This window comes from Equus przewalskii, chromosome 29, assembly GCF_037783145.1.
Source record: "Equus przewalskii isolate Varuska chromosome 29, EquPr2, whole genome shotgun sequence".
Classification (NCBI taxonomy): domain Eukaryota; kingdom Metazoa; phylum Chordata; class Mammalia; order Perissodactyla; family Equidae; genus Equus; species Equus przewalskii.
The window spans coordinates 29,788,445-29,804,197 of NC_091859.1; the positions used below are offsets into that span (position 1 = coordinate 29,788,445).

Sequence of the window (15,753 nt, forward strand, 5' to 3'; positions counted from 1 at the left end):
GGACTTGGTGCTACAAGATGACTGCTGGGACCTGTCAAGCCACTCAATTTCCTCATTTGCAAATTGGCAATACTAATAGAACCCAACTCACAGAGGTGTTATTGTAAGGACTGAAGAATACGCATGTCGAGCCCCTGGAACAGTCCTGGCACCGCTGACTCTTTATAAATTACAGCTGTTACGATAATGCTGATGGTTTGGTTTATTCAACAGCCACTTGCTAAGAGCCACTGCCCACCAGAGCCCAGAGAAATGATCGTCATCCATTTCTAAGTAACCGTGGGCAGCATGAGAGGCTGCCTTGCATGGTGGGAAAAGTATGAGATGTAGGGGTTGAGTGTTTGGGTTCAAATCCGGGCCTCACCTCTTGAACCAGCACTAACCTCAAGCACGTTAGTTAATCCCTCTCTACTCCACGGAGGTCCGTGGAGCAGCAGCAACACCACCAGCTGGGAGCACAACAGCAACTGAGAATGGCAGACCCCATCCCGGGCCTGCTGAGTTAGAGTCTGCCTTTTAACAAGATGCCCAGGGGATTTGCTGCACATTAGCCACTCTGAAGCTGGGTTTTTTCTTCCGTAAAATGGGGGATGATGAGGATAATGTAACCTACCTCACAGGGCTGATCTGAAATCAAATGAATTGAGAGATGGAAAGTGCTTAAACCATGCCTCGCACATAGTAGGGCTTCAATAAATCTTAGCGATTTCTACTTTAACCTCTCTGACTCTTGGTTTCCTTTGTTGGAAAATGGAATTGCAATAGCACCAATCCCACGGTGTTGTGGAAACCAAAATCAGGTTAAATGAGATGATAATAACGACGACGAGGACGGCAGCACTGCCTCCCAGCAGTCGCTGTTCTGTGAGTGCTACAGCTATTACATGTTACATCCTCACAACAACCCTGTGAGGAGGGTACCATTATCACTCCCATTTTGCAGATGAGGAAACTGAGACACAGGGCGGTAAGGGCCTGAGATGAGGGGAAGAGCCGCCTTGGCCGTAGAACTCCCACAAAGGGGAGTTATTGCTCTCAGTAGCTGAGGAGGGAGTGTCCTTTGTGCGGAACTCTTCAGGAAGACAGCAACCACGTGGAGGAAGACACACTCCGTAGCTCCTTTCCGGCCCTGGAGTTAATTGCTGTGGCTTTAAACACAACAGCCTTACTCCTGAGTCATCAGGAAGTGAAGGTAGGGAGTGGAACAGACAGCAGAAGTGAGAGGGGTCGGCTTTCATCTTCCGAAGATCTAAGCTCACACGGCCTCTCAGGAGAGACTGGAAATGACCAACCCCGAGCAATCTGGGGATCGCGTAACTGAGGGTGCCTTTGAGAAGCAGCCTCTCAGAGGACAGTGATGAGCAACCCGTCCCGGCTGACTGCACACTCGACTGTGGCGTCCCTGCACGGCTGCTCTGGCCACCATCAGCACGCGGAGAGGCTCTCCCACGGGCTGCTGTCTGCAGGCTGCCTACAAACAAGGTAAGGGCAAAAAGCGAGGACCACAAAAGGGCCCTCGTGTGATGCTCTCCTGGATTTACGCCACATTTGGGTGGTACCGATAGAGGGTAGAATAGACGCATCAGGTACCTGGTCTGCAGAATCAAACAGCCATAGGTTTGTGGTCAGCCCCATAGCTTATGAGCTGAGAGAGCCTGTTCATTTGTAAAATGGGGGCAATGAGACCCACCCCGATGGAGACATTCTGAAAACCAAAGGAGATAAGGTCTGTGGCAGGTCCTTCTAGCAGGGGCTCAATAAAGGTTCCTTTCCTTTTCTAGCCTCCATGCCCTGTTCCTGTGCTTGCTGCTCCTTCCTCTTAAAAAGCCATCATCACATTCCTTTCTACTGAACTCCTACCTATCCTTCAAAACCCAGTTCACTCACCACTTCCTGAGCAAAGGCTTTCTGGTCCATCCAGCTAACAGACCCACCACCTCCTGCTTGGCACTTCCACAACATGTTACATAGGGTGCTATGAGGTACTCAGCAGGGCCACCTGGCCCTGCCAAGGGAAGAAGATCAGGGAAGCCTTCTTGGAAGAGGAGGCCTTCAAGGTGAGACTCAAAGGAGGGGTAGACAAAGAGCAGTGGGAAGAGCATTCAGGCAGAGGGAACCATGTGTGCAAAGCAGGCAGCCAGAGAAGGCTTGGTGGATTTGAGGAGTTCAAGTCCTACACAAGGGGCCTTCTCCGAACACCCCAGCTAAAAGAGAACCTGCCACTCCTTAGCCTCACCCCACATGGATTTTCTTCACCACGGCACAATTACTTTGTCTTCATTTGTTTATACAAACTGCTGGTTTAACAGCTGCTAGATTCTGAGCTCCAAGAGGACAGGGACCTGGCCATCTATTTCATTACTAAATCCCTAGCATCCAGCACAGGGCCAGGTACACGGTAGAAACTTATTAAACATTTGTGGTTGAATAAACACTGCCCATAGGAGATACTCGATTTGCCAAATGAGTAAGTGTGGGAATGGAGGCGTGAACACAGCCGTGCATGGATATATATGTACACACACACACACGAACGAACAAATGAACGGATTACCTAATGCACCAGTGCAGAATTCTCACATTCATACAATCAAAGCCCAGAGGCCCGTATCCTGAGCTGCCCCACTTGGTCTTATTAAGCCTCAGAGGTTTCTATCTCGTCTTAGCCCTGGCCATTCAAAGCTTCCTTTCTTATCCGCAGCAACCACGCTTCTATTGTCATCAGGGGCAACAGGCCATTTTTCCGACGCCCATCTACTCTGAGCCCTGGGAGCTCACCAAATTCCCAGCCCTCTTTGAGGAGGTCGGCTGACCCTGGTGCCTGGACCTCTTCTCATTGTAAGGCATTTTTACAGGAGCCTTCTATGGGAATTGTCGGCATTCCATTCTCCCAGAGAGTGGGATGTGAATCTGGCCCATTTTTATTAATTGCAAATTAATGCTAGGCTGGGTGTCTATTTTAGTAGACATGCTTCTCCACAGAGTACGGAATGCGACCCAAAGCAGCACATTGCTCTCATTCTTTCTGCTGACCGACTGTGTGAATATTTTTAGAAGCCACACCCTTTTGCAGTGGCCAGATAAATAATTCCCAGTGCCAGATGTGCTCTTTGCAAATCAACATCAGGCAGGGAAGGGGAGAGGCGCAGCAGCATGGCTCACACCGAAACTTCAGTGACATGTGACAAGTTTACACCAGTAGCATTTTTATAGGCTTCCTGGGCGAGGCCCTCCACCCTCGGAATATGGAAGATGGACCCCTATTTAGAGAGGAGCCAGAGGGGTACATTGCTGCTCATATGCCGCTGGTTGGGAATAGGCCATCCGTGTCAACGGTCCTCCAGGCCAGCCACTGATGACATGGGCTCTCGTGAACGTGGAGGCCAGCTTGTGGCCATGTGTCTGCCTGCCTTTTTTACAAGTGCCCTTTCTAAATATGTTTTCAGCAAAACGCTGAGTCAGGAAGAGCTGAGCAGACACGGCCGGAAGACAAACCAACAGCAGCTGAAACACATTTTAAAAAAACCTTGGAAGTGGGTGTGAGATGATGAAAAGAGAATCTGCCTGGAAGCCAGACATGTGAGTTCTACTCCTGGCTGTCATCCCTTCATGCCAAAATCAAACCGCTTAAGAATACCCACTGTGTGACATGCACTGTGCCACCACCATATCGTCTAGACTGACTTACTGGGTGAGCTTGGGCAAATCACTTAGACTTTCTGGGGGCATAACCATTAAAACAAGAGGTTGGAAGATGACCTTCAAGGTTCTTTCAAGCTCTAGGATGCCCAGATCCTAGCAGCACTCCTGGAACAAGCACAAGGAAGGACCAGCATCAGAGAATGGGAAGGTTTGGTTTTTGTTTAGGTGTGTGTGTGCGTTTCACCTTGGGAAATGCCAGGAGTAGAAATTCTTAAGGAAAAAGATATGACCAAACCTTCATTTTTATAATGTTCTGTGTGTCTGCTATTTCCCTACATCATGGACATGGATCCGAGATTGAAGGTCGTGGTCAATCTCACAGAGACCCAACATCACTGCCCTGTTGCTTATGCAAATGAGCCATTCTCCTGGGCCCCTGCCCATTGTTCCCAGCACAAGTGCTTTCAGAATTCTAACCATTCTTCTCCTCCATTGGGGAATTCTATGACTCCGTAGGAAGCTATGTGCCTTATCACTTCTGGTCCGACATCATGGGACCAAGAGGTCACGTTGTACCACAGAACCCAATCCCCGAGCGAGAGGCTCGCATTCCAGGCCTTGTAAAGACTCCATTTTGTTCTGAGAGCTCTGGGGGCAGGTGGCAAGAAGAATCTGCAGAGAAAGCTACCAGGGTGGATGACACCAGTCCTTAGAAAATGTGTCACAGACCAGAACACAGTTCTCTAGCCATGGCCTGACCGCCACTCCCCAGGACCCAAGCACCTTCAGAGCAGCTGACTTGCAGTTCAATTTCCTCTCTGGGGACCAGCCACTTAAGCAGGTGCCTTGGATATTAAGAGTTAAGTGCTAAATGCCTTGACTATAGTACTGTCTAAAATCCTCACGTTTGTCACCGACTCCTCAGGATTGGCCAAAAGCATGGCACACAGTAACTGATCAGGAAATTTTGTCAGTGCTGTTGAGTCCATTCGACTCTTAGCACAGCTGGACCCTGCCCAGTGTTTCTGCACCGTCCTCTCACCTTCCAGGGCTGTATCAGACATTGCTCCACTGATACTCATAGGCCAATTTTTTCAGAGTGAGCAGCCAGTTCCTTCTTCCCAGTCTGTCTTAGTCTGGAAGCTCTGCTGGAATCTGTCCACCATAGGTGACCCCATGGTATTTGAAATCCCAGTGGTATAGCTCTTAGCATCACAGCAACCCGCAGCCACCACAGTATGACAACTGACAGACGGGTGGTGTGGTTCCCTAACCCGGACAGGGACCCAGGCCACAGCAGTTAGAGCACCGAATCTTAACCACTAGACCACAGGGGCTGGCTGATCCAGAAATACTCAGTGAAAAAAGGGAGCAAATAAACAACAATCCCCAGAGACAGGGACTGGCATCCCTACCAGCCAGATGAGGAAACTGAGGCTTAGTTAGGCAAGTACTCTACCCAAAATATTGCCGGTAGTAAGGGGCAGAGCTGCAACTCAAGCCCAGGCTCTTACACTCCAAAGCCACTGCTGTTAACCTCGGCTCACTGCACAGTGCTCAGGAGCTTATGAAGCTAAACACAGAGTGTCTCACTCAGTCCTCAAAACAAGCCTGTGGGTGTTACTGTCCCCTCATGTTATAGTTGAGGAAACAGGGTTAAATGGCTTTCCCAATGTCAAGCAGCTAGAAGCCACACAGGATGGAATTTTCTAACTCTACAGCCAGTGCTCCTGCTAGAGTTATCCAGCCACTTTGCCAGAAAAGGAGAGACCCTGAGCTTTCCCTTCCTGTTCCTAGGAAGAGCTGCCTTCACTAACTGTCTCCTCCTTCCTCCAGGGACTGCAGAGAAATACGTGATCACGGTCAACCTCTTGCAAGAACAAGAGGTCACCCGGACCTGGCTTCCGGGGGCCTCTCAAAGGATGATGGTGACCAACGGTGGCTGCCATGACCTGTAAACAGAATCCAAACACCTAAGCAACCCCATCCTTCCAAACAAGGAAACGGTCTTCCCGCACTGCCCCCTCAGAGGATAGCAACAACAACAAAAAGTGAGGACGATGCAAGGTCATTCCCAGGCTTTGTCCAGGGACCAGGGATGAGGCACTAACGTCACCAGCGGCCAATTAGAGGGATCTCCTGGTGCAGGGAGTGCTAAGGCCATTTCATAATGAAACCCATGCGGCGAGCTCCATTTATTTTGAAACCGTATTTGCTTATTTTGCAGACGTGATCAAAAGGACATTTGGGGTGCTTGCTCTGCAGGAGGCACTTGAACCCTGTCGGCCAGGAGAGCTTTCTCCAGCTCCGGCAGCAGCCAGCAATAATCCTCTCCATCAGAGGAAACTCTGTCACTCGCGGATATAGTCTTTCCCAACGGCAAACACCACCATCATTTAGTCAGCTTCCCAGTTCCACGGCTGGTTTCACGGGGTGGGAGGGTTAGGAGGGAGAAGGAGGAGACACGGGGTGGCAGTGAGAGAAAAGTGGCAGAAAAGAGTTCCAACTCCAAAATAACCTGGCGCCCTGCTGGCATATCGCGCATAGTGGTTCGAAGGCTGGACTCATGAGTCAGACAGACATGGGTTCCAACCCCAACACCACCACACACACTGTGTTACCGCGGGTAAGTTCCTGCCTCAGTTTCCTATCTGTGAAATGATGTACATAACAGTACCTATCTCATGGGGTTTTTGTGAAGATTGAATTTAAGCGATATCAGGCAAATATGATACAAAATACATAAGCAATGTGTTACTGTGATAAGTATTTTTACGGTGATGATTGTAGACTAGGAGCTTCCTGAGGACAAGGACTGTATCTTCGTCATCTCTTCTTATCCCAGCATGAAGAGCAACGTCTGGCAGGTAGATAGATAAACGCTTGTTGAGTTGAATTGTTTGAACTGATCTGAGGGCTCAAACCCAGTGACTCTCCCCAGCCGCCGGCCAGGGAAGGAAGTGGCTGCCTTATTTTTAGGCTGCAGCTTGGAGCATCTTAAGCCCTCACCCGGCTGCACTCCCCAGACCCTGAATATCAATCAACGAGGCAAGAGCTTTACCTTAATATTGCAGTTGTCATCGAGCAGTATATTTTCCAGCTTCAAGTCCCGGTGGACCACGCCGTTCTGAAACGAGAAGACAGGCAGGGAATTGAATGGGAGCAGTTGGGATGAGAGAGAGAGAGAGAGGAAAGAGGAGGGCCAGCAAAGGGAAATGTTTGACAGATTAAAGAAATGCACCAGCCCGGTGGTCCTCGCCTCCTTCCTTCAGGGCTGCTCTCACTGTCATGAAGCTCCCTGCCAGCGACCGGCGACAGGAGAGCATTAGTCACTTGCTGTGTGGTTAAGGGAAAAATGACTGGAATCCATTCTCCCCCAGAGCCTGTAAAACAGCAGGGGGATTCTTTGTTGGAATGTAATTCCACTGTGTGAAAGCAATATAGTCCCAGGCAGCCGCGAACAATGTCTGTCTGTGATGTGATTGCCAGGGAAGAAGATGATTTCTCTGCTGGGGACTCAGAATGTGGGGCTCGCAGACCTTGTCTGTCTGTCTGTCTGTCTGCCTGCCTCCCCAATGCTGGAAAGTGGCCTGGCTCAATCTATCTGGACTCCTGAAACCAATCCAGATCTGTCCTGAGGATAACAGAAGCACTCCCAAGAGGTTATTTCCTAAGCAGCTGGGAGGGAAGACTCTGCAAGTCCCTCTCTGCTCAGCAGGACTCGATGTGGGGTGAAGGATGAAGGTGGCAGAGGCCAATGAGCCTGTAGCCACTGAGCTGGCCAAAGCAGGTCACTGCCATACTGGTGACCTTTCCATTCAAGGAAACTCTGGCAAGGCTGGAAGCTGAAATACAGTGACAAGCAGACGGCCAGCTAAGGTGAAAAGGAGTCATTAACCAATAGGCTGTGGGTCTATCCAGCAGTAACAAGTGGCTTGCTCAATTCTTTTTAAAACCCCATGATCTTTTGGGGGGGGCGGGGCAGGAAGAGAAGTGGAAATGAAAGAACCAACTGCTTTGGGCTGGGCAGATAAATAGCAATGGGTAAGTTTTAAACATCCTTCAGCATAAAGGACATTTGCAATTAAAGCTGCTCTTTTAAGCAAACCAACTGGCTGGAAATTCTTCATCTTTCATTCAAGACTTCTTTAGTTCAGAATCCGCATGTTTACAGTTGGTGATTTATTGTCGATTTTCCTTTCCATTTGACAGTTCTTCATATCTCCCAAAGCACTGACTGGAGAGACGAAAACATCTATTGCTACTACTCTTTTTCTAACCCAAACCTTTAAAGATGTGTTTTGGATTCAGAAATGTACAAACCAGAGCTCCTGGAGGAAAGATACGGAATACGAGGTACCTGACTTTGTTTAGTTTTAAATATTGGGAGCAGTCTAGTTTACACTGTTGCATTCCTAGTTTTCATAATAGGATGGAATGAGTCTAATAAAGCCCCATTCATACAAAACCCAAGTATCCACACACTTCAATAATGAAAATATGATCTGTGGTGCTTTAGGATGAGGTCTGATGACAAAATACAAAATACACTATGAGCTGCATCATCAGTGCCTTTGAGACAGCAAAGAGAAGCCAAATAACGTTCATATGGGTTAAGGGTCTTAGATCTGAATAACCATCTTCTAACCCCTTACAGAGCTACTCTCAGTTAACCAGAATATTGAACAAACCAGAAGGCCCCAGGTTGCAATCATCTGAATGAAGATTCTGACTCTATTTTGGACGCCATGTTGGATTCAAGTCACTATTGTCCTCAAAGTGAATGATGGTGCCAGGTATGACGGTTCTGGGGAAAAGTAAGAATGGGATTGAAATCAAGACTAAAATAATTTGGCTGAAATTTGGCTGAGAATTACGTGTCCTTCATTTCCTTCTCCAGAGACCCAGGGTAGCTAAACTGGCTGTGTTATGAGCCCACCCCATTACGTGCATCGCAATAAAATGTGTGTGGAGGTAGGTCACCTATGTGGATGTAACCCATCCAAGAAAAGGCACCAAGAGCATAGAAAGGGTTAGAACCTACAGCCTAGCAATTGTGCTTCTGGAATTTCTCTTGAGCACATTACTCAAATAAGAAGAAAAGGTTAATGGATAAAGACGTCAATCATTATTTATAATAACAAAAAATTGGAACCAGCCTAAATGTCCAACAATCACAATAATTACAGTGAATTTTCAGTAACATAGGAAAATGTTTAAACTAAAATACCTAGTGAAAAAGCAAGACACAAATGTAAGAAAACATGCAATGTGGTACTCTGGATTAGCTCCTGGAATGGAGAAAGTCACTGGTGGAAAAACGGATGAAATCCAAAAAAATATCTTGAGTTTCGCCAATACCAACACACTATTGGTGTCTCAGTTTTGGCAAATGTACTAGAGTAATGTAAGATGTTACCATCAGGGTAAACCGAGTAAAGGCTGGATGGGAACTCTCTGTACTATCTTGGAAAGTTTGCTTTGAACCTAAAATTATTCAAAATAAAAAGTTTAAGTCAAAAATAAATGTTAGGAGTGGAAGGAAGAAGACTGAAATAAACAAACAAAAATGTCAATAGTGGGTTATCCTCGGATTCTGGAATTAAGAGTGATGGAGATTTTCTTCTTCCTGTTTATAAATTCTCCATAAACACTACAATGAACAGACATCACCTTTATGATATGAAAAGAATCACGTGGTACCATAAAAACCACCTGTGGCCCAAGCTCTGACCAGGTTCAGCTGTACCTTGTGACAGTAGTGCACGGCGGACACAATCTGCCGGAAGAAGTGTCTGGTCTCCCGCTCACTGAGGCGTCGCCGCTCGCTGATGTAATCGTACAGCTCCCCTTTGCTTGCGTACTCCATGATGATCACAATCTTATCTTTGTTCTCAAACACTGTGGGGGGAGAGCAATGCACAGATAGTCTGTTTATCCAACAAGCTCGCTTCTGACTACAAAGAGTGTGAGAGAGGACGATGGAGATGTCTCTGAGCTGGGCAAACAGCTAGCGGCCAGGAGACAAGTCAGGCCATTCAATGTCACAGTGGGTTGGGCAAGTTTTCCAGCCAGGTGGACAATGACATCATCACTAGTGTTTCTGGAAACGCCTTCACAATGTTAAGGAGAACATGCCTCTTTTCGGCAGACCCCACCCCTTTACCAGGATCATTTCTCACAAGCCCGTCCCACTAGAACAGCTCCCCTGGAGATGGAATAATGGGTAATAGGACACATAACTACCACTTATTAACCATTTGATACAGACCAGCTACCCGGACCTATAAGCTGCTCTGACCCCAAAAGGGGTGGCTGAACTTGTGTCCTCTTTGCTCAAAACCTTCCAGACTGTTCATCTCACTCAAAATAAAACCCAAAGTTCCAAATGTGGTTCCCAGGTCCTGCATGATCCCGTGGACCCTTCTTAGCCCTTTTATATATCTATTCTGTATGTTTGTTTATTTTATCTCCCCCACTAGAATACAGCCAGCCCTGGTGTCTAGTAGTTAAGATTCAGCGCTCTCAGCGCCATGGCCCAGGTTCGTTTCCCAGTCAGGGAACCACACCACCCATCTGTCGGTTGTTAGACTGTGGTGGTTGCGTGTGGATGTGATGCTGAAAGCTATGCCACCAGGATTTCAAATACCAGCAGGGTCACCCATGGTGGACAGGTTTCAGCAGAGCTTCCAGACTAAGACAGACTGGGAAGAAGGTCCTGGCCACCCAGTTCCAAAAAATTAGCCATGAAAATCCTGGGAATAGCAGTAGAGCATGTCTGATAGAGAGCCGGAAGGTGAGAGGATGGCGCAGGAAGACCAGGCAGGGCTCTGCCCTGCAGTACACAGGGGCGCTAGGAGGTGGAACTGACTCATGGCGCTAACAAACTAGAATATAAATGAGGGCTGGTCTGTTTCATTCACCGATGTTTCCCCAGCACTCAGAACACTATTTGTCACAGGGGCTCAATTAATATTTATTAAATGTGTGAACTCAAAACTTCATAGATGCATTCTGGACAATTACAGTAAATAATTACTTAGCACTTACCATGCACCAGGCTTCTGTAAGGTTTTGAGTACCTGACACCACGTACTGACTCATTTAAATCTTACAACAAACTATCAGGAAAATATTTGTCATTTTACCACTTGAAAAACGAGGAAGCTGAGGCCTAGAGAAGTTAAGAAACTTGCACAGCCGGCAATCAGGCCGTTCGGCTGAACCACTAGACTAGGCGGCTTCTCAATCGGCTCATTTCTGGCTTCCAGCGTGGGTGGGGAGCCGTCTCGTGTTCTGCCAGGACCACTGTAGTCACCTCAAGCTGGTCTCCCAGACTCAGCCCTTCCCACCCAACCTCCACACCACCACGGAAATGGTTTTCCAAAATGCTTGTAAACGCTTCTCTCTCCTCAACCCTGATGCTCTATAGCAATGATCCTCAAACTCTGCTGGACGAAGTGCTTGTGAGTTCCAGGCAGATGCCCACGCAGGCGGGTGAGGGGAGGCACAAGGCTCCAGGTCCTCAGCACCCCCTCAACAAAAGCCACTCCACTGCTATCTGTCCCCTCCTTCGGGCTTTCACATAAGACGTCCTTTGAGCCAAGACAAATTAATAATACTTGTTTTGAAATCCATCACTCCCAAGGGATATGGTAAAAACCTTTGTAGGGGGGCTGGCCCTGTGGTATACTGGTTAAGTTCAGCACACTCTGCTTCAGCAGCCCACATTCATGGGTTCGGATCCCCAGCACGGACCTACACCACTCAACAGCCATGCTGTAGCAGCAACACACATAGCAAGCAAAAAAAGAGGAAGATTGGCAATGGATGTTAGCTCAGGGCTAATCTTCCTCAGCAAAAAAAGCAAAAACAAGAACAAAAACCTTTGTAGGGGACCCAAGACCCTCCCTGAAGGACCCTGCCTACCTCCCACCATCTCATCAGCTTCTACTATTTCCCATTAGGCCCCCCATGCCCACTGATGCAGGGCTGTTTGCTGTTTCTCACAATCACTCACTCACACACAGAGGGCTATTTCACACCTCCACACTCTTCCCTCTGCCTTTACTCCTACCTGTCTTTCCTGCCAGGGAAACTCCAAATCACCAGTCAAGACTGACCTCAAATATGGCAGCCAGTGTGCTTCCCTCTGCCTCTCCCTGTACTAATCAATCCATTCCTCTGCCTGGACAGTGAGCCTGGACTTTGAGAGGTAAAAACTGTAGCTATGGAATCAGATACTCCAAGCAGGATTCCTGGATCTGCCTCTTTCTGTGTGACTCTGGGGGAGTGGCTTGCCCTCTCTGTGCCTCAGTTTAGTCAACTGTAAAATGTAAATAATATTAGTAAGTACTTCTTAGAACTGTTGGGAGAGTTTATTGATATGGGGTATGTTATAATGCTTAGAACAAGGCCTGCACTTACGGCACGCACTCAATAATGTTAGGTCTTATCGTTGGTATTAATATTATTGGACCCCAGGGTCTAGCACTGAGCCAGACACACAGACACACTCAGTGAGAACTGAGCTGAACTGGAACATGCCCCAGGCCTGGGTCCCCTGTCCTCCCACACCTTGTCACTGGCTGCTAGAAGCTCAGGCCCCTCCAGTTCCTTTTTGGCTCCTTCAAGTCCAGCCAAAGCTCTCTGATAAAATGAAGGGGGAAAGGGGGAGGGCTGGGAGGAGGAGGAGAGAGAACAGCCAGATAAACTTGGCTGCTCCCGCGTCTGCTGGCCTCCGTGTACCCTGCAGCCTCGGCTCCTGCCAGGGATTTCAGCCTGTTGTGCACTTTTCATTAACAATAAACTGTGGAAACTGCAAAAGCTGCCTCGGGATGCATGGCTCAGGCTCCGAAAATGATAAAGATGTGCCCTGGAGAGGCCAGCGGGTTTTCTAATTTTAAAAACGGGGAAGGAAGAAAGAGGGAAAAGTACTTTGACAGAGAAACAAACAAGGAGGCTCACAGCCCAAAAAGTCTGATGCATCCTTAAAGGAAGCCAAAGCCACTGGCCCTTCAGTGACTGTCAGAGGGTGTGCGGGTCACGTGCCTCATGCAGACAAAAGGACTGTTTCAGTGACTGGATTTGTCCTGTTCCAACTGGCTGACTTGGTATCAAGGAGATTTAAACATAATTCATTTCAACACAGTTCGATACGCCAAATATTTTACTAAGCAGTTTCCATCAGTAAGTGCTGGTCCTCCCTCTAAAATGCATCCCAACTTTGTCCACCCGTCTCCCATGCCCGGCCACCCTTCCCCTAAATCCCCAGCCCCACTGGTCTCCTGCCTGTCACTCCTGTCTCTCTGCTGATTGCATCTGGAGGGACTGTGGAACAGTTGCAAATGCATCTGCCATGGAGCACTAGTCCTGCAAGATATTCTAGAGAAACAAAAGGGTTTCATGGTCAAACACAGGGAAAATTTTTAGAAAACGCTAATACTCGATCGCCCTTGGAGAGTCTGGCTTTAACTTAGAGTTTTGCGGGTTGATTCGGCCATTTCCACATCCTATTTACATCCAGAGGAACCAAGCAGGAGCCAGTTTGGGTAACACCGGATGAATGAGACAATATCCGAGTGATAAAATCGGCCCTCACTGTGGCAGGCGGGGCTGGTGGGCAGCCAGGTGAGAGAACTGTCCACGCGGCCAGGGCTGACTCTGGGACACCACCGCCACCCCTCCTACAGGAAGCAGCCCAAGTCTTATGGTCCAGGCCCCGATTATAACCCTAGATTACTAAATGCAAACAATCTCTCTAGACTTAGAGCATCAATGATTCATCAAGGAGGCCGTGTGGGGTTTTTCTCAAAGCTTCTTGAACTCTTCCTAAACAGAGCAGCATTTCTTGAAGGCCTACTATGTGCAGGCACTGTGCTAACAGCATTTGCATGAATTACGTCATATGGCTTTGGTCCTATGAGAAGCCTGGTTCCACAGACGAGAAAGCCTGGGTACAACGAGGTTAAAAACCGCAAGGGCCACAGAGCAGGTAGGAGGCAGAGCCAGGCCTGGGCGTGCAGTCTGACCACACACTCCACGCTCTTAGCCGCCATCCTATTATTCACATACATTGACCTCCCTGAACCTCAGTCTCTTCTTCAGTCAAATGAGGCTAACAACTTCCTCACATGGTTACGGGGGATTCCGTGAGCTCATAGGTCCAGCGCCCTCAGCACGGTGCCTCCGCCAGTCCTCAAAAAATAACAGCTCTTCTCCTAATTCCTTCACCTGCCTCTTCGGCACCTCTGGCCAAACAAACCCGTAGACTTTCCTCTCCCCACTGGCATTGCTCTTTCAAACATGCTGTGGATGCCGCAGAATCACAGGATTTTCAAGCAGGAAGAACCTCAGAGATCAGCTATTATTTTTCCAGAACAGCCCAGGATTTACAACATATAAGAACAAGGCCTTGGGAATTTGTCCTGAAGAATGACCAGCTTCCGCCCCGCTGGCCCAAGGCTCCTCGCCCACCGTAAGGTCACTATCAACGAGGTGAGAGGAACACTCTCAGCCATTCTTCTGGCAAAAAGGGCCGCTTCCCTTGGGCACTTTTGCAACTGGTTATTTATAAGCCCAGAAATCTTGTCTGTGTTTATGTTATTAGTCACTAAGCAAAAGCTTATTTTCCACCAGTTGGGAAGGGTTTCCTTTCTGAAAAATGAAAGCCTGTGTCTCTTGGCCAGACAGTTTTACCCAGAAGCCCGGTGGCTCCAGAATGGTAAGGCAAACTATAGCCCTTGACATGCCAGGCCTACCAGGAAAATTAAAACCTTGAATAGAAACTTAGCTCAGCTTGAGTCAGCCCACAGCACTGGGGCCGTGTCCATTTGCTGCGAATCCTGGTTTTTAGTATACCAATAAATTTTTATAAAGCACCCACTATGTAGATGGCACCGGGGGTCCTGGGAGAAGTCTTTACCAGGTTAAGGAGCAGAAGAAGGCAGGCCTGGCAGAAGGGGCAGAACGGCTAAGCGCAGAAGCAGGAACACTGCAGGCAGAACTACCAACAGTTGGCAGGTGCCAAGATTAAGAGAAGAGAAGGAAGAAGTAGGCTAGGAATGAAACACAGAGGCCTTGAATGCACACAAGGCGCTCTGGGTGGGGAGGAGTCAGACAGGAGACCAAACACTGCCAAGAACAATAAACAGATGGAACAAAGGACAGGGTAGCATCCAGGATCCTGAACCTATGAAACAGTCCAGGGCTCGCTTCTTCCCAAGAGCCTCCCCAGACAGTGGCCTCTCCTTCCCTAGGAGACTTATTTATAACAATAGTTCACACTTATTGAACACTCACTGCATGCCGTGGATTGTCACATTTAATCCTAACAATCCTTGAGATAGGTGTTAATATTATCCCTCCCGCATAAACAGGGAACGGGCACTCAGATAGAGAAACGAGATGGCCAGCACCCAGCAAATGCCCCCATGTCCTCTTTCTGCCACTAACCACCTCCCCAAGGATGTATATAAGCCAATAGGATACATTATTAGTCTTGCCGATTTTGAGTTTTCTAAAAATGGAATCATGCAGTATATATTCGTTTGTGTCTGGCTTCATTAGCTCAATATTATATTTGTAAGAATAATCTGTGTTGTTCCATGTCATCAAAGATTGTTTACCCTTACTGCTGTAGAGTACTCCATTTTGTGAGTGTGTCGCGGCTTAGCTATCCATTCTACTGTCGATAGACTTTGGGCTGTTTCCAGGCGAAGGTCATTATGAATCACGTTGCTGTGAACATTCTTGTGCATGTCTTTTGATGCATTTCTGTTGGAGAGATAACCAGTAAGGACTGGATCCCAAATTTGTGTGATTCGAAACCTTCTGTTCTTGCCACAACTCTCCACCACCTTCCTCCATCATCCGTTTACTCTCCTTGCATAATTCTCAAAGAAAAATCTCCTTCCCTAAAGAGAACCCACGTCACTACCTTTTCTGAAAACACTTTATTAGCCAATCTGAAGCATTTATCTGAGCATTTTGCTATGTATCAAAGGGGGTACAAAACCAGAGTGTGGCCGGGAGGAGTTGCTAGCTAGTTGTATACAGCTAGTACTTATAAAATAATTCAAGGACTGACCTGTCTGAAACAGACTTTAAGTA

General features: G+C 47.9%; 1 protein-coding gene and 1 long non-coding RNA gene across 4 annotated transcripts in view; one reads left to right on the plus strand and one right to left on the minus strand.

The window, feature by feature from the left end:
• Positions 1-15,753, minus strand: part of NUAK1 (NUAK family kinase 1) — a 73,260-nt gene that overhangs the window by 13,563 nt on the left and 43,944 nt on the right. For all 3 annotated transcript variants that reach the window (XM_070600553.1, XM_070600554.1, XM_070600555.1), the window contains 2 exons: positions 9,392-9,543; positions 6,704-6,769 (listed from right to left, as the gene is read on the minus strand). In XM_070600553.1, coding sequence (XP_070456654.1) covers positions 6,704-6,769; positions 9,392-9,543 — 218 coding nt within the window. The remainder of the gene's footprint in view (positions 1-6,703; positions 6,770-9,391; positions 9,544-15,753) is intronic.
• LOC139080351 (uncharacterized) lies at positions 4,134-8,503 on the plus strand. The gene is made up of 4 exons (XR_011534803.1): positions 4,134-4,483; positions 5,479-6,268; positions 7,855-7,998; positions 8,300-8,503. It is a non-coding gene; the product is annotated as an uncharacterized lncRNA (long non-coding RNA).